At 46.6% G+C, this 25,192-nt stretch overlaps 1 protein-coding gene across 1 annotated transcript in view; it reads left to right on the forward strand.

Annotated features, from left to right (window-relative positions):
• LOC121564115 (ankyrin-2-like) overlaps positions 1–25,192 on the forward strand; it is a gene marked incomplete at its 3' end in the record, with an annotated part of 144,612 nt that overhangs the window by 115,413 nt on the left and 4,007 nt on the right. The window contains exons 41-46 of the mRNA XM_045216174.1: positions 3,345–4,159; positions 4,289–12,284; positions 13,719–13,796; positions 13,950–14,081; positions 14,406–14,546; positions 24,506–24,713. Coding sequence (XP_045072109.1) covers positions 3,345–4,159; positions 4,289–12,284; positions 13,719–13,796; positions 13,950–14,081; positions 14,406–14,546; positions 24,506–24,713 — 9,370 coding nt within the window. The remainder of the gene's footprint in view (positions 1–3,344; positions 4,160–4,288; positions 12,285–13,718; positions 13,797–13,949; positions 14,082–14,405; positions 14,547–24,505; positions 24,714–25,192) is intronic.

Here is a 25,192-nt window from a genome sequence, read left to right on the forward strand (position 1 = left end):
TGAGGTTTTCTACATGTATTTATATATAGTTTTACTGATAAGTTATTTATTTACAACATTAACTGAGGTTTTCTACATGTATTTATGTATAGTTTTACTGATAGGTTATTTATTTACAACATTAACTGAGGATTTCTACATGTATTTATATATAGTTTTACTGATAAGTTATTTATTTACAACATTAACTGAGGTTTTCTACATGTATTTATATATAGTTTAATGCTAAGTTATTTATTTACAACATTAACTGAGGTTTACTACATGTATTTATATATAGTTTTACTGATAAGTTATTTATTTACAATATTAACTGAGATTTACTACATGTATTTATATATAGTTTTACTGATAAGTCATTTATTTACAACATTAACTGAGATTTACTACATGTATGTATATATAGTTTTACTGATAAGTTATTTATTTACAACATTAACTGAGATTTACTACATGTATTTATATATAGGTTACTGATAAGTTATTTATTTACAACATTAACTGAGATTTACTACATGTATGTATATATAGTTTTACTGATAAGTTATTTATTTACAACATTAACTGAGGTTTTCTACATGTATTTATATATAGTTTTACTGATAAGTTATTTATTTACAACATTAACTGAGATTTACTACATGTATTTATATATAGTTTTACTGATAAGTTATTTATTTACAACATTAACTGAGATTTACTACATGTATTTATATATAGTTTTACTGATAAGTTATTTATTTACAACATTAACTGAGGTTTTCTACATGTATTTATTTATAGTTTTACTGATAAGTTATTTATTTACAACATTAACTGAGATTTACTACATGTATTTATATATAGTTTTACTGATAAGTTATTTATTTACAACATTAACTGAGATTTACTACATGTATTTATATATAGTTTTACTGATAAGTTATTTATTTACAACATTAACTGAGGTTTTCTACATGTATTTATATATAGTTTTACTGATAAGTTATTTATTTACAACATTAACTGAGATTTACTACATGTATTTATATATAGTTTTACTGATAAGTTATTTATTTACAACATTAACTGAGGTTTACTACATGTATTTATACATAGTTTTACTGATAAGTTATTTATTTACAACATTAACTGAGGTTTTCTACATGTATTTATATATAGTTTTACTGATAAGTTATTTATTTACAACATTAACTGAGGTTTTCTACATGTATTTATATATAGTTTTACTGATAAGTTATTTATTTACAACATTAACTGAGGTTTTCTACATGTATTTATATATAGTTTTACTGATAAGTTATTTATTTACAACATTAACTGAGGTTTTCTACATGTATTTATATATAGTTTTACTGATAAGTTATTTATTTACAACATTAACTGAGGTTTTCTACATGTATTTATATATAGTTTTACTGATAAGTTATTTATTTACAACATTAACTGAGGTTTTCTACATGTATCTATATATAGTTTTACTGATAAGTTATTTATTTACAACATTAACTGAGGTTTTCTACATGTATTTATATATAGTTTTACTGATAAGTTATTTATTTACAACATTAACTGAGGTTTTCTACATGTATTTATATATAGTTTTACTGATACGTTATTTATTTACAACATTAATTGAGGTTTTCTACATGTATTTATATATAGTTTTACTCCCCATTTGTTTCTATTTACTTTAGAATTCCTGACAGTTTTTTACCAGCGGTTTTTACGAGGCGCGGGAAACGTTCTACTCTTTTCTCTCTGTTCGCTTTTGTCAGTGGACATGAACCCTCCATGTTGAGAACAATCTTGAGATGCTTCTTGTGTGAAACCAGTCTGTTTTCTCCCTCCATTTGTTCCATATTCATCAGGGTTGGGGGGTCAATTCCATTTAAATTCAAACGGTCAATTCAGAAAGTAAACCAAAATTCCAATTCCACATGTTCCTAATTGAAAAGCATTGAAGAGAATTGGAATTTTGGAACTGGAATTTCAGTGTACTTCCTGAATTGACTAGAATTTAAATGGAGTTGACCCCAACCCTGGTATTCAGGTCTCTCACCATTTTCATTTTTCCACCTCCCTGTTGTGTTTAGACTACTTCCCTGTTGTGTTTAGACTACTTCCCTGTTGTGTTTATGACGACTTCCCTGTTGTGTTTAGACTACTTCCCTGTTGTGTTTATGACGACTTCCCTGTTGTGTTTATGACGACTTCCCTGTTGTGTTTAGACTACTTCCCTGTTGTGTTTATGACGACTTCCCTGTTGTGTTTAGACTACTTCCCTGTTGTGTTTATGACTACTTCCCTGTTGTGTTTAGACTACTTCCCTGTTGTGTTTAGACTACTTCCCTGTTGTGTTTATGACGACTTCCCTGTTGTGTTTAGACTACTTCCCTGTTGTGTTTAGACTACTTCCCTGTTGTGTTTATGACTACTTCCCTGTTGTGTTTATGACGACTTCCCTCTTGTGTTTAGACTACTTCCCTGTTGTGTTTAGACTACTTCCCTGTTGTGTTTAGACTACTTCCCTGTTGTGTTTAGACTACTTCCCTGTTGTGTTTATGACGACTTCCCTGTTGTGTTTATGACGACTTCCCTGTTGTGTTTATGACGACTTCCCTGTTGTGTTTAGACTACTTCCCTGTTGTGTTTAGACTACTTCCCTGTTGTGTTTATGACTACTTCCCTGTTGTGTTTATGACTACTTCCCTGTTGTGTTTATGACGACTTCCCTGTTGTGTTTAGACTACTTCCTGTTGTGTTTATGACTACTTCCCTGTTGTGTTTAGACGACTTCCCTGTTGTGTTTATGACGACTTCCCTGTTGTGTTTAGACTACTTCCCTGTTGTGTTTATGACGACTTCCCTGTTGTGTTTAGACTACTTCCCTGTTGTGTTTAGACTACTTCCCTGTTGTGTTTAGATGACCTCCCTGTTGTGTTTATGACGACTTCCCTGTTGTGTTTATGACGACTTCCCTGTTGTGTTTAGACTACTTCCTGTTGTGTTTATGACTACTTCCTGTGTCATATGTATGAACGTGCAGTCAAACACACCAATATGTATTGACAGGTTATTTCTTGCCCATATCTTTCCTCCGTCCTGTTCTGTTTCTCTTTCTGTTTGCTTCGCTTTCTGCTGTTGCTGCCCTCCTCCTCCCCGCTCTCCTCTGGAGATCTTACCACTCCTCTTCCTTTGTCAAGCTGCTTTAACTTTTCCCTCTTTGAACAGAAGATATACTGGGATATGTTCTGCCCTGACCACGGTTTTCCGGTATCTTCTCTTCCCCCTTATGTTCTTTACACCTTTGGTTTGGTCTCATCCTTTTTTCAAAATGGAAGACGACGAGACGGAGTCGACAGACACTTACACGCTGCCGACCAATCAGGTGCTAGACCCAGCCATGCTGGCCAGCCCTGACCTTCTATCAGAGGTCTCCGACATGAAGCACGACCTCATCAAGATGTCTGCCATCTTGACGACAGAGCAAACTGAACACCCAAGCTCTTCGGATAGAGGAAGAGGAGGAGGAAGAGGAGGAAGGACAGGGATGGAGGAGGAACCCAGAGAGCCGTTTGAGATCATGGAACAGGTGAAAGAGGATCTGGAGAAGGTCGGAGAGATTTTACGAGGGGGAGATACTAGATTCACAAACAACAAAGAGAACGTACTGCAGATGTCCAAAATAGAGGACAAGGACTGGGTTCTTCTCTCTCAGACTAAAGCCAAAGCCATGACTCCCTCTGATGTTCAGGAGCCGGTACTACAAGAAGTCAGCATTCAGAGGAAGACCTCTTCCACAGTGACCAAAGAGGTTAGAGATATGTCAGGTATGGTATCTCACCTCAGTGGGGACATGAACCAGCACCTAGAAGAGAGACCTGCCATAACCAGTGGCCCACCACAGGACAGCATCGTCCAGGAGAGGTTTGATCAGGTCGATCTGAAGCGGGAAGGTAAACGCCATCCTCCTGAGATCAAAAAGCCGATCAGGAAGAAGCTGAGGGACAGGGAACGTTCTGGATGCAGCAGCTCCGAGGGAGAGCTGGAGAGGATGAGCTCTGAGGAGTCCCTTGATGGGGATATTGTTCTGGGGGAGCCGAGGCCGGGAGTGGTGCCTGGGTCTGAGCCTGGAGTGGTGTCTGGGTCTGGAGTGGTGTCTGGGTCTGGGTCTGTAGTGGTGTCTGGGTCTGGAGTGGTGTCTGGGTCTGGGTCTGGAGTGGTGTCTGGGTCTGGAGTGGTGTCTGGGTCTGGGTCTGGAGTGGTGTCTGGGTCTGGACTGGGAGTGGTGTCTGGGTCTGGGTCTGGAGTGGTGTCTGGGTCTGGACCGGGAGTGGGGCCCGGGACTGAGTTAAAACCGACTGCAACCCTGGATTGGGATGTCGTACTGGGGAAGTGTGGGCTCGGGTCTGGGTCTGAGCCTTGGTCTGGACCTTCTGGACCAACCCCAGCCATGGAGCCACCAGTGTCGCCCCTGGTCGTGGAAACCCCAATCGGGTCCATAAAGGACAGGGTGAGAGCTCTGCAAAAGAAGGTTGAGGAAGAGGAAGAGGGGGAGGATGGCCGTAAGCGAAAGCCTGCGCAGGCTCCAGTCCCTCAGACCACAACTTTCATCACCATCACTAAGGAGACGGGTGAGTCCCAGATGCCAGATCTTCCCAAGCTTCCCAGATCTCCGAAATCCCCCCGGTCTCAGACGGAGAGGCTGGAGGAGACAATGTCAGTCCGGGAGCTGATGAAGGCATTCCAGACTGGCCAGGATCCTTCAAAAAACAAAACAGGGCTCTTCGAGCACAAAGCCATGACTTCATCCACAACCTCCACATCGGGCTCCGAGGCAGTGATCTACAGTGAGACCTACAGAGCTGAACCCAGTCCCACAGAGCATCCGCCATCAGAAACTCCAACTTCCACAATCCTCTACCCGCAGAGTGATGTCCTGCCCCTCGACAACAAAGGGGCAGATGATGAACCACACCTGATCTTAGTAAGGGACCACTCTGAAGACTCTGAGATAACTCATGTTATGGTTCAGTTGCAGGAGTCAGCGACTAACATCAACAGAATACAATCAGAGGACAGAGGGATCCCTCTAGACAGGGCTCTACCAAAGGATGGAGGGATCCTCCTAGACAGGGCTCTACCAGAGGATGGAGGGATCCTCCTAGACAGGGCTCTACCAGAGGATGGAGGGATCCTCCTAGACAGGGCTCTACCAGAAGACGGAAGGATCCTCCTATATAAGGCTCAACCAGAGGATGGAGGGATCCTCTTAGAGAGGGCTCAACCAGAGGATGGAGGGATCCTCCTATACAGGGCTCTACCAGAGGATGGAGGGATCCTCCTATCCAGGGCTCAACCAGAGGACGGAGGGATCCTCTTAGACAGGGCTCTACCAGAGGATGGAGGAATCCTCCTATCCAGGGCTCAACCAGAGGATGGAGGGATCCTCTTAGACAGGACTCTACCAGAGGATGGAGGGATCCTCCTAGACAGGGCTCTACCAGAGGATGGAGGGATCCTCCTATCCAGGGCTCAACCAGAGGACGGAGGGATCCTCTTAGACAGGGCTCTACCAGAGGATGGAGGGATCCTCCTAGACAGGGCTCTACCAGAGGACGGAGGGATCCTCCTAGACAGGGCTCTACCAGAGGACGGAGGGATCCTCCTATCCAAGGCTCTATCAGAGAATGGAGGGATCCTCCTAGACAGGGCTCTACCAGAGGATGGAGGGATCCTCCTAGACAGGGCTCTACCAGAGGTCGGAGGGATCCTCCTATCCAGGGCTCAACCAGAGGATGGAGGGACCCACCTAGACAAGGCTCTACCAGAGGATGGAATGATCCTCCTAGACAGGGCTCTACCAGAGGATGGAGGGATCCTCCTAGACAGGGCTCTACCAGAGGATGGAATGATCCTCCTAGACAGGGCTCTACCAGAGGACGGAGGGATCCTCCTATCCAGGGCTCAACCAGAGGACGGAGGGATCCTCTTAGACAGGGCTCTACCAGAGGATGGAGGGATCCTCCTAGACAGGGCTCTACCAGAGGACGGAGGGATCCTTCTAGACAAGGCTCTACCAGAGGATGGAGGGATCCTCCTAAACAGGGCTCTACCAGAGGACAGAGGTATCCCTCAAGACAGGGCTCTACCAGAGGACGGAGGGATCCTCCTAGACAGGGCTCTACTAGAGGATGGAGGGATCCTCCTAGAAAGGGCTCTACCAGAGAAAGGAGGGATCCTCCTATCCAAGGCTCTACCAGAGGATGGAGGGATCCTCCTAGACAGGGCTCTACCAGAGGATGGAGGGATCCTCCTAGACAGGGCTCTACCAGAGGACGGAGGGATCCTCCTAGACAGGGCTCTACCAGAGGATGGAGGGATCCTCCTAAACAGGGCTCTACCAGAGGACAGAGGTATCCCTCAAGACAGGGCTCTACCAGAGGACGGAGGGATCCTCCTAGACAGGGCTCTACTAGAGGATGGAGGGATCCTCCTAGAAAGGGCTCTACCAGAGAAAGGAGGGATCCTCCTATCCAAGGCTCTACCAGAGGATGTAGGGATCCTCCTAGACAGGGCTCTACCAGAGGATGGATGGACCCACCTAGACAAGGCTCTACCAGAGGATGGAGTGATCCTCCTAGACAGGGCTCTACCAGAGGATGGAGGGATCCTCCTAGACAGGGCTCTACCAGAGGATGGAGGGATCCTCCTAGACAGGACTCTACCAGAGGACGGAGGGATCCTCCTAGACAAGGCTCTACCAGAGGATGGAGGGGTCCTCCTAAACAGGGCTCTACCAGAGGACAGAGGTATCCCTCAAGACAGGGCTCTACCAGAGGACGGAGGGATCCTCCTAGACAGGGCTCTACCAGAGGACAGAGGTATCCCTCAAGACAGGGCTCTACTAGAGGATGGAGGGATCCTCCTAGAAAGGGCTCTACCAGAGAAAGGAGGGATCCTCCTATCCAAGGCTCTACCAGAGGATGTAGGGATCCTCCTAGACAGGGCTCTACCAGAGGATGGAGGGATCCTCCTAGACAGGGCTCAACCAGAGGATGGAGGGATCCTCCTAGACAGGGCTCTACCAGAGGTCAGAGGGATCCTCCTATCCTGGGCTCAACCAGAGGATGGAGGGACCCTCCTAGACAGGGCTCTACCAGAGGACAGAAGGATCCTCCTATCCAGGGCTCAACCAGAGGATGGAGGGATCCTCTTAGACAGAGCTCTACCAGAGGACAGAGGAATCCTCCTAGACAGGGCTCTACCAGAGGATGTAGGGATCCTCCTAGACAGGGCTCTACCAGAGGATGGAGGGATCCTCCTAGACAGGGCTCTACCAGAGGATGGAGGGATCCTCCTAGACAGGGCTCTACCAGAGGTCGGAGGGATCCTCCTATCCTGGGCTCAACCAGAGGATGGAGGGACCCTCCTAGACAGGGCTCTACCAGAGGACAGAAGGATCCTCCTATCCAGGGCTCAACCAGAGGATGGAGGGATCCTCTTAGACAGGGCTCTACCAGAGGACAGAGGAATCCTCCTAGACAGGGCTCTACCAGAGGATGGAGGGATCCTCTTAGACAGGGCTCTACCAGAGGACGGAGGGATCCTCCTAGACAGGGCTCTACCAGAGGACAGAGGAATTCTTCTATCCAGGGCTCTACCAGAGAATGAAGGGATCCTCCTAGACAGGGCTCTACCAGAGGATGGAGGGATCCTCCTAGACAGGGCTCTACCAGAGAAAGGAGGGATCCTCCTAGACAGGGCTCTACCAGAGGACGGAGGGATCCTCCTAGACAGGGCTCTACCAGAGGACGGAGGGATCCTCCTAGACAGGGCTCTACCAGAGGATGAAGGGATCCTCCTAGACAGGGCTCTACCAGAGGATGGAGGGATCCTCCTAGACAGGGCTCTACCAGAGAAAGGAGGGATCCTCCTAGACAGGGTTCTACCAGAGGATGGAGGGATCCTCCTAGATAGGGCTCTACCAGATGATGGAGGGAGCAGCCCAGAGATGATGCAGCTGGAGGAACCAGAGATGGGACCAGACAGGAGGCCTTCTATAGAGATGCAGATCAGCCCGGACAGGAAACCCTCGGAGGACTTCAGCTCTGACATCAAGGCCGAGCTGGAGGACAGTCCAGAGTACCAGCTGTTCAGACAGACCTCGTCCACTGGGGACGACAACCACCCCCAGGCTGAAGCATCCAAGGAGGAACTCCCAGCAGACCACCCCAACGACAACCCAACCTTCATGTTCAGCCACTCTATGAACGACGACGGGCGGGATGAGTTATTTACTAAGGCTGAGAACCTGGTGGGGGATGAAAGCCCTGTGAGTCTGAAGCACGAAGGAGCAGCGGACTCTCCCGGGACTAGCGTAGGAACCAGGACTACCCATTCAGGTACGGGGGAGAGTGAGAAACACCAAGGGTTATCAGACACCCCACAGATGAGCCCACTCACATTCCCCACTCAGGAGGTAGACATGCCCACAGCTGATAAAGAGACAGAAATAATGGATGGGAAGAAGGTACTAGGAGATGTGATTCATGGTGATGAAGAAATCTTTCCAGAAACTGATGCTTTAGTCGTAGAAACCAAGCCTGTTCAGGAACCGCTGTTACAAGAAGTAATGATCCAACGGAAGACCTCCCCCAGACCAGTTACAGTGGTGAGAGATATGTCAGGGATGGAGTCACTCCTCAGTGGAGATATTGATCACTACCTAGAAGAGAGATCTATGGTAATCAGTGGTTCACCACAGGATGACATCGTCCAACAACAGAATTTCAAACAGGTCATCCTGACCAGGGACGACAAGCAACAATCACTAATGTTCTCCACTAAGGAGGTAGACGTGTCTACAGAAGATACAGAGGCAGAAACAGAAGACTGGTGGAAAGTGGAAGACATGGACGATGGTGGCGCTCGTGGTACCGAAGCGATAATCTTGAACCCAGTTCAGGAACCGATGTTACAAGAAGTCTTGATCGAAAGGAAGACATCCCCCAGACCGGTCGTAGCAGTTAGAGATATGTCAGGCATGGAGTCACTCCTCAGTGGAGATTTAGAACAATACCTAGAGAGACCTGTAGATGTCAGTGGTGCGCCGGAGGACGACGTCGTACAAGAGAGATTTGAACAGGTCGTGATTACACGGGAGAGGAAAAGGGAAGCACACGCGTTCTCCACTGAGCAGGTAGACCGGTCCGCAGTACATGAAGTGACAGAACAAGATGTGGTGAATGTAGTGCAAGCAGGAGCCATGGAGGATAATGCCGTCTGTGGTGATAAAGACTTAATGCGTAGTTGTTCAGCTGGGGAAGCATCAGAAAGTTCAGCTACTACAGTGACACGTTCAAGAGACTCAAGGAAGGTTACCTTTGACTTTCAAAGGGCGTTTGATTCAGTGCTCCCCACTCAAGCCTCCGAAGACGATGACCGGGTCCCTGTTGGGACAAGATCCATCTTAGAGGACTGGGATTCCTTAGAGATAAAACCATCGTACCACAAAACTACAGAAGTGTCATACTCAAACCTAAACATGCAAGACCCGATTTCAGCAGACAGAATTACTCCTGAATCTAGTTGGGTCGCACCAGAGATCCATGAAAGGGGTTCAGCTGATCAGGAAGTGGTGCACAGCCCAGACGGTATGTGTCATGCCCTCAGACCTGCAGACTTACAGGTCCTCTGTCCTTTGGCCCTGGGACACCCAGAGAGACGACTTTCCCATGAGGATTCTCTGGAGAGCAGTCCTGTCATGGAGGAAGGTTCCTCCAGGAAGTCCCCTGACTCTATAGAGCCAAGCCCAACCGGGGACTCCCCCTGCCCTGACTCACTGGAGAGCAGCCCCTCTGAACCGAAACGAGACACAGGCTTTCAGGCGACAGAGAAGACAGCTGTGTATGAAGACTACTACTCTCAGCTTAGAGCCTGTCTTGGTGAGGACCACGTTAGCAACATGGAGAATGAGGATTACTCCAAACGGACCTATCAAATGGAAGGTGAGCGTGAGGGTCCCTTCCCATTGAAGAGGGATGAGGAGGTGAGTTTTGACCCCAAAAAGCCAGACCCTGAGTGCCTCTCCATGCCCTTAAATGTGAGCTCACACCCTGAGGATGATGTGGAAGACGTGGATGCAGAGGGCAGCGAGACCGGCCAGAGACAGTTCACCCCAGAGGAGGAAATGTTCAAAATGGCCACCAAGATCAAAACCTTTGAGGAGATGGAGCAGGACTCCAAAATGAAGACAGACAGGAAACACTTAGAAGGCTCTGTGTTATCAGACCCTGAGGATTATGAAGAATGTCAGTCGATCGTTGACCTGATGGGAAGGGAGGCGAAATCAACTAAGCCCAAAACCGACGCCGATTCGCTTCAGTCTGAAATTGAAACTGTGGCTGAAATCCAACCCTCAGCCCCTGGTGCAGTAACTGAGTTGGATAGTTCAGTTCACTGCGAAGCGCACCTACCATACAGTGCCTCAGGACACTCACCATCAGGAAGACAGGTCTCTGAGCACCTCGACTATCGTTCACTAAGCACTGAAAAAGAACAATGTACCACAGAGAATATCAGTGAGAATATCAGTGAACGTACTGAGCAGGAAGATGAGATAGATGTAATGTCAGCTGTTCAAGCACCCGAGGAGGAGACGGGTCAGTCAGTCAAACCAGAGGTGTTATGCACTGACGATGAAAGCTTAAAGGAGGCGGAGGAGGATGTGGATGGTAAGGCAGCCATGTTGGACATGCATCATGAAGACATGCCTGTTCAGGGAGAGCTGGTCCCATGGAGTGCCATGCCAGACGACAACGACGACGATGACGATGAAGCCTTCGACGCGCGTGTGGAGGCGGAGGAACAAAGGATTATGGGTCTCGTGGAAGACTGCCCTACCCCTGACACCACACCGGGTCGCACACCAAGCGAGGGGGGCACCCCCAACCCCTTCCAGTTCCAGGAAGGGAAGTTCTTTGAGATGACCAGAGGGGGCGCAATCGACATGACAAGGAGGAGCTTTGAAGAGGAGGGCGAGGGCTATGCCTTCTTCCACATAGGAGAACACCCAGTTGACCAGGTCCTGTTCGAGGACGCTGGAGATTACGCTGGCCCCGATGTTCTCATAACAGAACAGGGTATTGCCGTTGCTGATCTACACCTCCAGGAGGATGAGGATCAAACCAAAGATGATTCTGACTCCTCCTTCCAGACTATACCATTAGCCGAGGCTGGTCAGAGGGGGAAACCAGTGGCCAAACCCAGGACCTTCATCAAAATGGAGCCAAAAGCTGAAACAGTCCCCCTGCTGGAAGCTAAGATGGAAAGCTCCTTAGAGGTCCAGATAGGTTCTCTAGACCCGACTATAGCTGACCTCCAGATGTCCACCACCACTACTACTGTCACCCGCTGTGTGTACTCTGAGCAGGTCCGCCAGTCATCCGACTCATCCCTTGAGGATGAAGAAGTGGAAGAGGAACAGCGCTCTGTCATTGAGATGCCCGCTGCGTATTATGACTCAGTGGCGCCCCCTATTGTCCTGGCAGGGTCTGACACCTCAGCTGCGGCTGACACCTCAGTGGCGCCCCCTAGTGTCCTGGCAGGGTCTGACACCTCTAATGTCCTGGAAGGGTCTGACATCTCAGTGGCACCCCCTAGTGTCCTGGCAGGGTTTTACACCTCAGCAGACGCTGTGGCTAAGGATGAAAGCAGTTTCAAATCAAAGATACCCGTCAAAGCTGGCTCAGTGAAATCAGACCTGGGGCTTGAGCAGAAATCAACAGTGGAGAAATCTCTCGATCATGACCGGAGGACGAGGTCCGAGGAGGATTTTGGAGCCGGGAAGAAAATCTTAACTGACAAAGACAACAGGAGTCACTCCGACAGCGACCATCCTACAACTAAATCCAAACCTCTCACCTCCAGACTCCCTGTCATGGGCAAACACAAACCCACAGCCCGCTCCTCCTCCTCCTCTTCCCAGCCCGACAGAGACCAGGGCTCTGACATACGAGAGCTTTCCCTCCGATCATCTCTGGACGTCGACGACATCAGTAGCAGCGGTGATCACAACAGTCCAGATTCTGTTATCTTCAAGTACGACAGCCCAACGCCTCGCAGTTCTGCCCCAGACACGAGGGCTTTGCCGACTCAGACACGGATTCGACCTTCCTCGGTGACGGGGGAGGTGTTTGAGTCGAGACCCGTCTGGGAAGACTCAGTGGAGACTCAGATGCAGCGAATCTCGGGTGATCGGACCCCGGAGCGGCAGCAAGGTACCAAAACTCTGGGTCCTGTGACTTCCTATCCTCTCTATCTTTCTCTGCTCCTTGGAAGCAAGACCTTTCTTTGTCTTATTCAAGACCAATCATTAGTCACTTTTCTGTTGTGTGTCTTGTGTTGTCATTTCGTGCCGTGCTGTGTTGTCTTTTATTCCCGTGCTGTGTTGTCTTGTCCCGTGCTGTGTTGTCTTGTCCCGTGCTGTGTTGTGTCTTGTCCCGTGCTGTGTTGTCTTGTCCCGTGCTGTGTTGTCTTGTCCCGTGCTTTGTTGTCTTGTCCCGTGCTGTGTTGTCTTTTATTCCCGTGCTGTGTTGTCTTGTCCCGTGCTGTGTTGTCTTGTCCCGTGCTGTGTTGTCTTGTCCCGTGCTGTGTTGTCTTGTACCGTGCTGTGTTGTCTTGTCCCGTGCTGTGTTGTCTTGTCCTGTGCTGTGTTGTCTTGTCCCGTGCTGTGTTGTCTTGTCCCGTGCTGTGTTGTCTTGTCCCGTGCTGTGTTGTCTTGTCCCGTGCTGTGTTGTCTTGTCCCGTGCTGTTGTGTCTTGTCCCGTGCTGTGTTGTCTTGTCCCGTGCTTTGTTGTCTTGTGTTGTTTCTTTTCCATATAAATGTCTAGTGTCTATTGACTATTGACTATTGACTATTGTCTATTGACTATTGTCTGTCTATTGACTATTGTCTATTGTCTATTGACTGTCTATTGACTATTAACTATTGACTATTGACTATTGACTATTGTCATTGACTATTGTCTATTGTCTATTGACTAATGTATATTGTCTATTGTCTATTGACTATAGTCTATTGACTATTGACTATAGTCTATTGTCTATTGACTATTGTCTATTGTCTAGTGTCTATTGTCTATGTATGTGTACATTAAATCTCAAGATTGACTGGCTTAGATGTGTTAGGAGAAAGCTCTTGAATGCCCATCATGATTAACTTCAGGCCATCTAATAGACTTATACTTTACTGAAACCCCTTATACTAATCACCACACTGAGTTTGGAATGACACATTCTTTCCATTGCTTAAGTACTAATCGACCACAAATACACTTTCATGGTGTCCAAGTAGAGCAGGTAATGGATCACAACACCAGCCATAATTCATCCAGCGTCAGCACCATTAACTCCACAGCCTATAACATAGAGGCCAGTTACATTACGTAGTTGAATGTATCTGTACCTACGAGACCTAGAAAACATCCCGCAATTAACACGATCTCTAGAGAGTTTCAAACTGTTGTATTTTCATAGAAGTTATGGCCTGCGTCCCAATTGGAACCCTATTCCCTATAGGGGCTCTGGTCTAAAGTAGTGCACTACAAAGGAAATAGGGTACTATTTGGGACGAGGCCCATCATGTTGTTACTGTGCTGCCGTTGAGCCTGTGATGACCTGTGTGTAACGTCCGGCTGCGGTGGTGTTTGTAGTGGATTGGCACGACGATGCAGACAGGAAAGAGGAGACGTTGGCCATCATTGCAGACCTGCTGGGTTTCAGCTGGACAGGTAAGTTATCCAGTTTTGGTGTCGCAGGTGTAGAAAGTGTGTGTATGAAATAGGAGTGAAAAGCTGTGGACCCTGGTCAAATAGTACTCCCCTATGTCGGGAATAAGATGCCTACCTCAGTGTCTCCCCCCCCCCCCCCACCATGTGTCTCAGAGCTGGCGAGGGAGCTGGAGTTCAACGAGGACGAGATCCAGGGGGTGAGGATAGAGAAGCCTAACTCCCTGCAGGAGCAGAGCCAGGCTCTGTTGCAACGCTGGGCTGAGAGAGAGGGAAAACATGCCACCGGTACGGTCATCTGTTCTACTGGGCCTCACTGAACTGGGCCTGTGTCCCAGATGGAAACCCCATTCCCTATATAGTGCACTGCTCTGGTCGAAAGTAGTGCACTATGTAGGGAATAGGGTGCCATTTGGGACACTCTGCTGTGGACTCATCCATGGATACCATTCATCTATTTATGAGTGATAAATATGTGTCTTCTTAAATTGATTGTCTTTTTTTGTTGCTTTAAAGCGAGATTCTTTTGTTTAATAGAAGTGAAATAAATAATATAGATTTATTATTATTATTATTAATGAACTAATAATATGTCTACCTTCTGTCCGGCAGAGGACAGCCTGATAAAGAGGCTGACGAAGATCAACCGGATGGACATCGTCCACCTGATAGAGACACAGATGAACAAGTCAGCACAGGAGCAGACCTCCAGGACCTACGCAGAGATAGAGAAAACTCTGGACCAAAGTGAAGGTACCGGACCGGACGTAGTTACATTACATTACATTACAGAGATAGAGAATATTCTGGACCAAAGTGAAGGTACCGGACCGGACGTAGTTACATTACATTACAGAGATAGAGAATATTCTGGACCAAAGTGAAGGTACTGGACTGGATGCAGTTACATTACATTACAGAGATAGAGAATATTCTGGACCAAAGTGAAGGTACCGGACCGGATGCAGTTACATTACATTACATTACAGAGATAGAGAATATTCTGGACCAAAGTGAAGGTACCAGACCGGACGTAGTTACATTACATTACAGAGATAGAGAATATTCTGGACCAAAGTGAAGGTACTGGACTGGATGCAGTTACATTACATTACATTACATTACAGAGATAGAGAAAACTCTGGACCAAAGTGAAGGTACCGGACCGGACGTAGTTACATTACATTACAGAGATAGAGAATATTCTGGACCAAAGTGAAGGTACCGGACCGGATGTAGTTACATTACATTACAGAGATAGAGAATATTCTGGACCAAAGTGAAGGTACCGGACCGGATGTAGTTACATTACATTACAGAGATAGAGAATATTCTGGACCAAAGTGAAGGTACCGGACCGGATGTAGTTACATTACATTACAGAGATAGAGAATATTCTGGACCAAAGTGAAGGTACTGGACCGGATGCAGTTACATTACATTACAGAGATAGAGAAAACTCTGGACCAAAGTGAAGGTACTGGACCGGATGCAGTTACATTACATTACATTACAGAGATAGAGAATATTCTGGACCAAAGTGAAGGTACCGGACCGGACGTAGTTACATTACATTACATTACAGAGATAGAGAATATTCTGGACCAAAGTGAAGGTACCAGACCGGATGTAGTTACATTACATTACAGAGATAGAGAATATTCTGGACCAAAGTGAAGGTACCGGACCGGACGTAGTTACATTACATTACATTACAGAGATAGAGAATATTCTGGACCAAAGTGAAGGTACCGGACCGGATGTAGTTACATTACATTACAGAGATAGAGAATATTCTGGACCAAAGTGAAGGTACCGGACCGGATGTAGTTACATTACATTACAGAGATAGAGAATATTCTGGACCAAAGTGAAGGTACTGGACCGGATGCAGTTACATTACATTACATTACAGAGATAGAGAATATTCTGGACCAAAGTGAAGGTACCGGACCGGATGTAGTTACATTACATTACAGAGATAGAGAATATTCTGGACCAAAGTGAAGGTACCAGACCGGATGCAGTTACATTACATTACATTACATTACATTACATTACAGAGATAGAGAAAACTCTGGACCAAAGTGAAGGTACCGGACCGGATGTAGTTACATTACATTACAGAGATAGAGAATATTCTGGACCAAAGTGAAGGTACCGGACCGGATGTAGTTACATTACATTACAGAGATAGAGAATATTCTGGACCAAAGTGAAGGTACCGGACCGGACGCAGTTACATTACATTACATTACAGAGATAGAGAAAACCCTGGACCAAAGTGAAGGTACCGGACTGGATGCAGTTACATTACATTACATTACAGAGATAGAGAATATTCTGGACCAAAGTGAAGGTACCGGACCGGATGTAGTTACATTACATTACAGAGATAGAGAATATTCTGGACCAAAGTGAAGGTACTGGACCGGACGCAGTTACATTACATTACAGAGATAGAGAATATTCTGGACCAAAGTGAAGGTACCGGACCGGATGCAGTTACATTACATTACAGAGATAGAGAATATTCTGGACCAAAGTGAAGGTACCGGACCGGATGCAGTTACATTACATTACAGAGATAGAGAATATTCTGGACCAAAGTGAAGGTACCGGACCGGATGCAGTTACATTACATTACAGAGATAGAGAATATTCTGGACCAAAGTGAAGGTACCAGACCGGATGTAGTTACATTACATTACAGAGATAGAGAATATTCTGGACCAAAGTGAAGGTACCGGACTGGATGTAGTTACATTACATAATTTAATTTAATTTAATTTTTTTTATTTAGCAGACGCTCTTATCCAGAGCGACTTACAGGAGCAATTAGGGTTAAGTGCCTTGCTCAAGGGCACATCGACAGATTTTTCACCTTACAGAGATAGAGAATATTCTGGACCAAAGTGAAGGTACCGGACCGGACGTAGTTACATTACATTACAGAGATAGAGAATATTCTGGACCAAAGTGAAGGTACCAGACCGGATGTAGTTACATTACATTACAGAGATAGAGAATATTCTGGACCAAAGTGAAGGTACCGGACTGGATGTAGTTACATTACATTACAGAGATAGAGAATATTCTGGACCAAAGTGAAGGTACCGGACCGGATGCAGTTACATTACATTACAGAGATAGAGAATATTCTGGACCAAAGTGAAGGTACCGGACCGGACGTAGTTACATTACATTACAGAGATAGAGAATATTCTGGACCAAAGTGAAGGTACCGGACCGGATGCAGTTACATTACATTACAGAGATAGAGAATATTCTGGACCAAAGTGAAGGTACCGGACCGGACGTAGTTACATTACATTACAGAGATAGAGAATATTCTGGACCAAAGTGAAGGTACCGGACCGGACGTAGTTACATTACATTACAGAGATAGAGAATATTCTGGACCAAAGTGAAGGTACCGGACCGGACGTAGTTACATTACATTACAGAGATAGAGAATATTCTGGACCAAAGTGAAGGTACCGGACCGGACGTAGTTACATTACATTACAGAGATAGAGAATACCCTGAATTATTTCTACATGGCTGAACAAACTGTCTCCCTGTCCACGAATGGTACTGTAGAATTATATAGCTGGCTGTCCACTCAGTAGGGCTGAATTTTGGCCTCAGCTGAGCTCCTTTAAAGCAGAGATTTCCCTAATTGTCGCCATTTGTTTGCCGTGCACCCTTGATACAAATAGCTTTTCTTTAGATCCTAGTAGAGGGTAGGATGCCAGCAGTGGTGTAGTCCTAGTGGAGGGTAGGATACCAGCAGTGGTGTAGTCCTAGTGGAGGGTAGGATACCAGCAGTGGTGTAGTCCTAGTAGAGGGTAGGATACTGGCAGTGGTGTAGTCCTAGTGGAGGGTAGGATACCAGCAGTGGTGTAGTCCTAGTAGAGGGTAGGATACCAGCAGTGGTGTAGTCCTAGTGGAGGGTAGGATACCAGCAGTGGTGTAGTCCTAGTAGAGGGTAGGATACTGGCAGTGGTGTAGTCCTAGTAGAGGGTAGGATACTGGCAGTGGTGTAGTCCTAGTGGAGGGTAGGATACCAGCAGTGGTGTAGTCCTAGTGGAGGGTAGGATACCAGCAGTGGTGTAGTCCTAGTAGAGGGTAGGATACTGGCAGTGGTGTAGTCCTAGTGGAGGGTAGGATACCAGCAGTGGTGTAGTCCTAGTAGAGGGTAGGATACTGGCAGTGGTGTAGTCCTAGTGGAGGGTAGGATACCAGCAGTGGTGTAGTCCTAGTGGAGGGTAGGATACTGGCAGTGGTGTAGTCCTAGTAGAGGGTAGGATACTGGCAGTGGTGTAGTCCTAGTAGAGGGTAGGATACCAGCAGTGGTGTAGTCCTAGTAGAGGGTAGGATACCGGCAGTGGTGTAGTCCTAGTAGAGGGTAGGATACTGGCAGTGGTGTAGTCCTAGTAGAGGGTAGGATACTGGCAGTGGTGTAGTCCTAGTAGAGGGTAGGATACCAGCAGTGGTGTAGTCCTAGTAGAGGGTAGGATACTGGCAGTGGTGTAGTCCTAGTGGAGGGTAGGATACTGGCAGTGGTGTAGTCCTAGTAGAGGGTAGGATACCGGCAGTGGTGTAGTCCTAGTGGAGGGTAGGATACTGGCAGTGGTGTAGTCCTAGTAGAGGGTAGGATACTGGCAGTGGTGTAGTCCTAGTAGAGGGTAGGATACTGGCAGTGGTGTAGTCCTAGTGGAGGGTAGGATACTGGCAGTGGTGTAGTCCTAGTAGAGGGTAGGATACCGGCAGTGGTGTAGTCCTAGTAGAGGGTAGGATACTGGCAGTGGTGTAGTCCTAGTGGAGGGTAGGATACTGGCAGTGGTGTAGTCCTAGTAGAGGGTAGGATACTGGCAGTGGTGTAGTCCTAGTAGAGGGTAGGATACTGGCAGTGGTGTAGTCCTAGTAGAGGGTAGGATACCGGCAGTGGTGTAGTCCTAGTGGAGGGTAGGATACTGGCAGTGGTGTAGTCCTAGTGGAGGGTAGGATACTGGCAGTGGTGTAGTCCTAGTGGAGGGTAGGATACCAGCAGTGGTGTAGTCCTAGTGGAGGGTAGGATACCAGCAGTGGTGTAGTCCTAGTAGAGGGTAGGATACTGGCAGTGGTGTAGTCCTAGTAGAGGGTAGGATACTGGCAGTGGTGTAGTCCTAGTAGAGGGTAGGATACTGGCAGTGGTGTAGTCCTAGTAGAGGGTAGGATACTGGCAGTGGTGTAGTCCTAGTAGAGGGTAGGATACTGGCAGTGGTGTAGTCCTAGTGGAGGGTAGGATACTGGCAGTGGTGTAGTCCTAGTAGAGGGTAGGATACCAGCAGTGGTGTAGTCCTAGTGGAGGGTAGGATACCAGCAGTGGTGTAGTCCTAGTAGAGGGTAGGATACCAGCAGTGGTGTAGTCCTAGTAGAGGGTAGGATACCAGCAGTGGTGTAGTCCTAGTAGAGGGTAGGATACCAGCAGTGGTGTAGTCCTAGTAGAGGGTAGGATACCAGCAGTGGTGTAGTCCTAGTAGAGGGTAGGATACCAGCAGTGGTGTAGTCCTAGTGGAGGGTAGGATACCAGCAGTGGTGTAGTCCTAGTGGAGGGTAGGATACCAGCAGTGGTGTAGTCCTAGTAGAGGGTAGGATACCAGCAGTGGTGTAGTCCTAGTAGAGGGTAGGATACCAGCAGTGGTGTAGTCCTAGTGGAGGGTAGGATACCAGCAGTGGTGTAGTCCTAGTGGAGGGTAGGATACCAGCAGTGGTGTAGTCCTAGTAGAGGGTAGGATACCAGCAGTGGTGTAGTCCTAGTAGAGGGTAGGATACCAGCAGTGGTGTAGTCCTAGTGGAGGGTAGGATACCAGCAGTGGTGTAGTCCTAGTAGAGGGTAGGATACTGGCAGTGGTGTAGTCCTAGTAGAGGGTAGGATACTGGCAGTGGTGTAGTCCTAGTAGAGGGTAGGATACTGGCAGTGGTGTAGTCCTAGTAGAGGGTAGGATACTGGCAGTGGTGTAGTCCTAGTAGAGGGTAGGATACTGGCAGTGGTGTAGTCCTAGTAGAGGGTAGGATACTGGCAGTGGTGTAGTCCTAGTAGAGGGTAGGATACTGGCAGTGGTGTAGTCCTAGTAGAGGGTAGGATACTGGCAGTGGTGTAGTCCTAGTAGAGGGTAGGATACTGGCAGTGGTGTAGTCCTAGTGGAGGGTAGGATACTGGCAGTGGTGTAGTCCTAGTAGAGGGTAGGATACCAGCAGTGGTGTAGTCCTAGTGGAGGGTAGGATACCAGCAGTGGTGTAGTCCTAGTAGAGGGTAGGATACCAGCAGTGGTGTAGTCTGTATGTCCTGGACAACATCACGGTCCATGAGGTTACAGTCCGTGTTCGTTTTGATCCTTTGTTTTCCCAGTTCAAATGGAGCAATTTGGAGCATATAAAACAAACAAATATATATACAGTATATATTTTCGATTTTCACATGTGGGTGGGGTTAAATGTGGAATGCTTGTCATTGGTTAAGTGCACAGCCAATACCTTCCTTTCAAAGTAAGAGTTCACCCTTCTAACTCCATTCTATGAATCTAGTATCTGTTAATTAATTGATTAATAGCTGACCATACCGTGCCCACTGTGCCAAGATAAAGTACGATTTCTGCATAAGATTCGGTGTGTATTGACTTATTAATGAACTGCTGTTCCTGTAAATGGTTAGCTGACTGATGTATCCTGGCTACCTAACTAACCATTGGTCATCTTATTAAACAATGCTATACTGTCACGTTCGTTTAAAGAAGGGTCGGACCAAGGCGCAGCGTGATATGCGTACATGTTTATTTAATGATAAACACTCGACAAAACAACAAAGGAAACGAAACGTGAAGTGAAGTCCAAAGGTAGACACACAACAAACCTAAACACGGAACAAGAACCCACAACCCACTAGTGCCAAAAGGCTGCCTAACTAATGATTCCCAATCAGAGACAACGAGCGACAGCTGCCTCTGATTGGGAACCACACCCGGCCAAACATAGAAATACAAAACCTAGAATATTCACACCCTGACCAAACTAGCTAGAGTTCTGTAGGCCAGGGCGTGACACATACTGTGTGACTGTCAATGGTCAGCTGACTGATGTATCCTAGCTACCGAGCTAACCATTGGTCATCTTATTAAACGATGCCATACAGCCAAAACAACAGTATCTATGGCTAGACTAGAGACATTCCCTTAGCTGTAGTTAGTCAGTGGTTGCACGTCTAACTAGCTGGAATGAAGCCAGGGTGGGAATAGTAGACGTGGAAATATTATCCTTTCACTGTTTACAGCAGGTCTCCTGCTACCCAGACCTGCCTGATCAGCCTGATAAGGTGCCCTGGGTGTGGTCTCCAGCTACCCAGACCTGCCTGGTCAGCCTGATAAGGTGCCCTGGGTGTGGTCTCCAGCTACCCAGACCTGCCTGGTCAGCCTGATAAGGTGCCGTGGGTGTGGTCTCCAGCTACCCAGACCTGCCTGGTCAGCCTGATAAGGTGCCGTGGGTGTGGTCTCCAGCTACCCAAACCTGCCTGGTCAGCCTGATAAGGTGCCGTGGGTGTGGTCTCCAGCTACCCAGACCTGCCCGGTCAGCCTGATAAGGTGCCGTGGGTGTGTCCAGCTTTACACCTGTGCAAATCCGTGTGTGTTTGTACAGCAATGGCACGAAACAATTCAACCAATGGCCTCGAGTCGTGTTGCAGGTCCACCACACACCCGGAGGGTCCTGTCCAGAAGCTACCCCTATCCCCTACCTCTGGACATGTGTGGAGATCTGAGAGGATTGGACACCCGGAGGGTCCTGTCCAGAAGCAACCCCTATCCCCTACCTCTGGACATGTGTGGAGATCTGAGAGGATTGCACAAGGTGTAAGCAATACCACCATCAAAATGTCCACCAAGAGGGTAAGGTGGATCTCTCAACATGTCACCACCCATCAATCCCTCTCAGATCTCCACAAGTGTCTAGACTCTGTAGGGGCTAGAGGTTGCTTCTGGACAGGCCATGGGTATTATGGGTATTCTGGGTATTCTGGGTATTCTGGGTATTCTGGGTATTCTGGGTATTATGGGTATTATGGGTATTATGGGTATTCTGGGTATTCTGGTAGCTCAGTCAGTCAGTCAGTCTGGCACTGTCTATAAATGTTAGGGCCGGGACGATATCAGTATTGCAATGTTTTTTTTTTCCATGGCAAAAATGAAAACACGAAGCAGTCCGAACTCTTTGGTTCTTTAAAAACCTGCTGTATGTAAAACATTGTGTTCTATAGCTTGGGAAATAGCCCTTGGGAAATAGCTTGGGCTATAGCCCTTTTTCTGTAAGAGCTGTTTGAAAAGAAGCCTCTCTCTCTCTCTCTCTCTCTCTCTCTCTCTCTCTCTCTCTCTCTCTCTCTCTCCCTCTCTCTCTCTCACTCTCTCTCTCTCTCTCTCTCTCTCTCTCTCTCTCTCTCTCTCTCTCTCTCTCTCTCTCTCTCTCTCTCTCTGTCTCTCACTTTCTCTTTCTCTCTCTTTCTTTATCGCTCTTTATCTCTCTCTCTATTTGTGTTTCTCTCTTTCTGTCTCTCTCTCTTTCTGTCAATTCAATTTCAATTTAAGGGCTTTATTGGCATGGGAAACGTATGTTAACATTGCCAAAGCAAGTGAAGTAGATAGTAAATAAAAGTGAAATAAACAATAAATATTAACAGTAAACATTACACTCAGAAGTTCCAAAAGAATAAAGACATTTCAAATATCGTATTATGTCTATATACAGTGTTGTAACAATGTGCAAATAGTTAAAGTACAAATGGGAAAATAAATAAACATAAATATGGGTTGTATTTACAATGGTGTTTGTTCTTCACTGGTTGCCCTTTTCTTGTGGCAACAGGTCACAAATATTGCTGCTGTGATGGCACACTGTGGTATTTCACCCAATAGATATTGGAGTTTATCAAAATTGGGTTTGTTTTAGAATTTTTTGTGGATCGCTGTAATCTGAGGGAAATATGTGTCTCTATATGGTCATACATTTGGCAGGAGGTTAGGAAGTGCAGCTCAGTTTCCACCTCATTTTGTGGGCAGTGTGCACATAGCCTGTCTTCTCTTGAGAGCCAGGTCTGCCTACGGCGGCCTCTCTCAATAGCAAGGCTATGCTCACTGAGTCTGTACATAGTCAAAGCTTTCCTTAATTTTGGGTCAGTCACAGTGATCAGGTATTCTGCCACTGTGTACTCTCTGTTTAGGGCAAAATAGCATTCTAGTTTGCTCAGTTTTTTTGTAAATTCTTTCCAATGTGTCAAGTAATTCTCTTTTTGTTTTCTCATGATTTCGTTGGGTCTAATTGTGTTGCTGTTGCTGTCCAGGGGCTCTGTGGGGTCTGTTTGTGTTTGTGAACAGAGCCCCAGGACCAGCTTGCTTAGGGGACTCTTCTCCAAGTTCATTTCTCTGTAGGTGATGGCTTTGTTATGGAAGGTTTGGGAATCGCTTCCTTTCAGTTGGTTGTGTAGCTCAGTTGGTAGAGCATGGCGATTGCAACGCCAGGGTTGTGGGTTCGTTTCCCACGGGGGGCCAGTATGAAAAAAAAAAAATGAATGCACTCACTAACTGTAAGTCGCTCTGGATAAGAGCGTCTGCTAAATGACAAAAAATTTAAATGTTGTAGAATTTAACGTTTCTTTTCTGGATTTTGATAATTAGCGGGTATCGGCCTAATTCTGTCTCTCTCTCTTTCTGTCTCTCTCTCTTTCTGTCTCTCTCTCTCTCTCTCTCTCTCTCTCTCTCTCTCTCTCTCTCTCTCTCTCTCTCTCTCTCTCTCTCTCTCTCTCTCTCTCTCTGTCTCTCTCTCTCTCTCTCTGTCTCTCTCTCTCTCTCTCTGTCTCTCTCTCTCTCTCTCTGTCTCTCTGTCTCTCTCTCTCTCTCTCTGTCTCTCTCTCTCTCTCTCTCTCTCTCTCTCTCTCTCTCTCTCTCTCTCTCTCTCTCTCTCTCTCTCTCTCTCTCTCTCTCTCTCTCTCTCTCTCTCTCTCTCTCTCTCTCTCTCTCTCTCTCTCTCTCTTTCTGTCTCTCTCTCTTTCTGTCTCTCTCTCTTTCCGTCTCTCTCTCTTTCCGTCTCTCTCTCTCTCTTTCTTTCTCTCTTTCTGTCTCTCTCTCTTTCTGTCTCTCTCTCTCTTTCCGTCTCTCTCTCTTTCTGTCTCTCTCTCTTTCTGTCTCTCTCTCTTTCTGTCTCTCTCTCTTTCCGTCTCTCTCTCTTTCCGTCTCTCTCTCTCTCTTTCTTTCTCTCTTTCTGTCTCTCTCTCTTTCTGTCTCTCTCTCTTTCCGTCTCTCTCTCTCTCTTTCTTTCTCTCTTTCTGTCTCTCTCTCTTTCTGTCTCTCTCTCTCTTTCCATCTCTCTCTCTTTCTGTCTCTCTCTCTTTCTGTCTCTCTCTCTTTCCGTCTCTCTCTCTTTCTGTCTCTCTCTTTCCGTCTCTCTCTCTTTCCGTCTCTCTCTTTCTGTCTCTCTCTCTCTTTCTGTCTCTCTCTTTCTGTCTCTCTCTTTCTGTCTCTCTCTCTTTCTGTCTCTCTCTCTTTCCATCTCTCTCTTTCTGTCTCTCTCTTTCCGTCTCTCTCTTTCTGTCTCTCTCTTTCCGTCTCTCTCTTTCTGTCTCTCTCTTTCCGTCTCTCTCTTTCTGTCTCTCTCTCTCTCTGTCTCTGTGTGTCTCTGTCTGCCAGTGTCTGTAGCCCTGTCCTCAGTGCAGGAGGATGTAGATAGCCCCAGACTGGTGAGGAGGGCGGACTCTTCCCCCAGACCGCCCCCAGCCGTGTCAGAGGAGGACCTATCAGTAGCCTCCCTCCTGGACATTCCTTCCTGGGCGGAGCCTATGGGCCACACCCACTCAGAGAGCATGCACGGGCTATTGGAGGACCTGGAGATCACAACGTACGTCAATCAGAGAATGAGCCAATCAGCTTCAAGGATGGATGATAATATTTTATATTTCATTTAACTGTTGGCTTTAGCAAGAGAGGAGAATTATGCTAAGTTTGAGACTAAGTAATTGGTAAATTGATAAAAGCATTATCAATCTACAGTTGAAGTCGGAAGTTTACATACACTTAGGTTGGAGTCATTAAAACTTGTTTTTCAACCACTCCACAAATTTATTGTTAACAAACTATAATTTTGGCAAGTCGGTTAGGACATCTACTTTGTGCATGACACAAGGAATTTTTCCAACAATTGTTTACAGACAGATTATTTCACTTATAATTCACTGTATCACAATTCCAGTGGGTCAGAAGTTTACATACACTAAGTTGACTGTGCCTTTAAACAGCTTGTAAAATTCCAGAAAATGATGTCATGGCTTTAGAAGCTTCTGATACGCTAATTGACATCATTTGAGTCAATTGGAGGTG

This window comes from Coregonus clupeaformis, unplaced genomic scaffold (genome assembly GCF_020615455.1).
Source record: "Coregonus clupeaformis isolate EN_2021a unplaced genomic scaffold, ASM2061545v1 scaf0625, whole genome shotgun sequence".
NCBI lineage: Eukaryota > Metazoa > Chordata > Actinopteri > Salmoniformes > Salmonidae > Coregonus > Coregonus clupeaformis.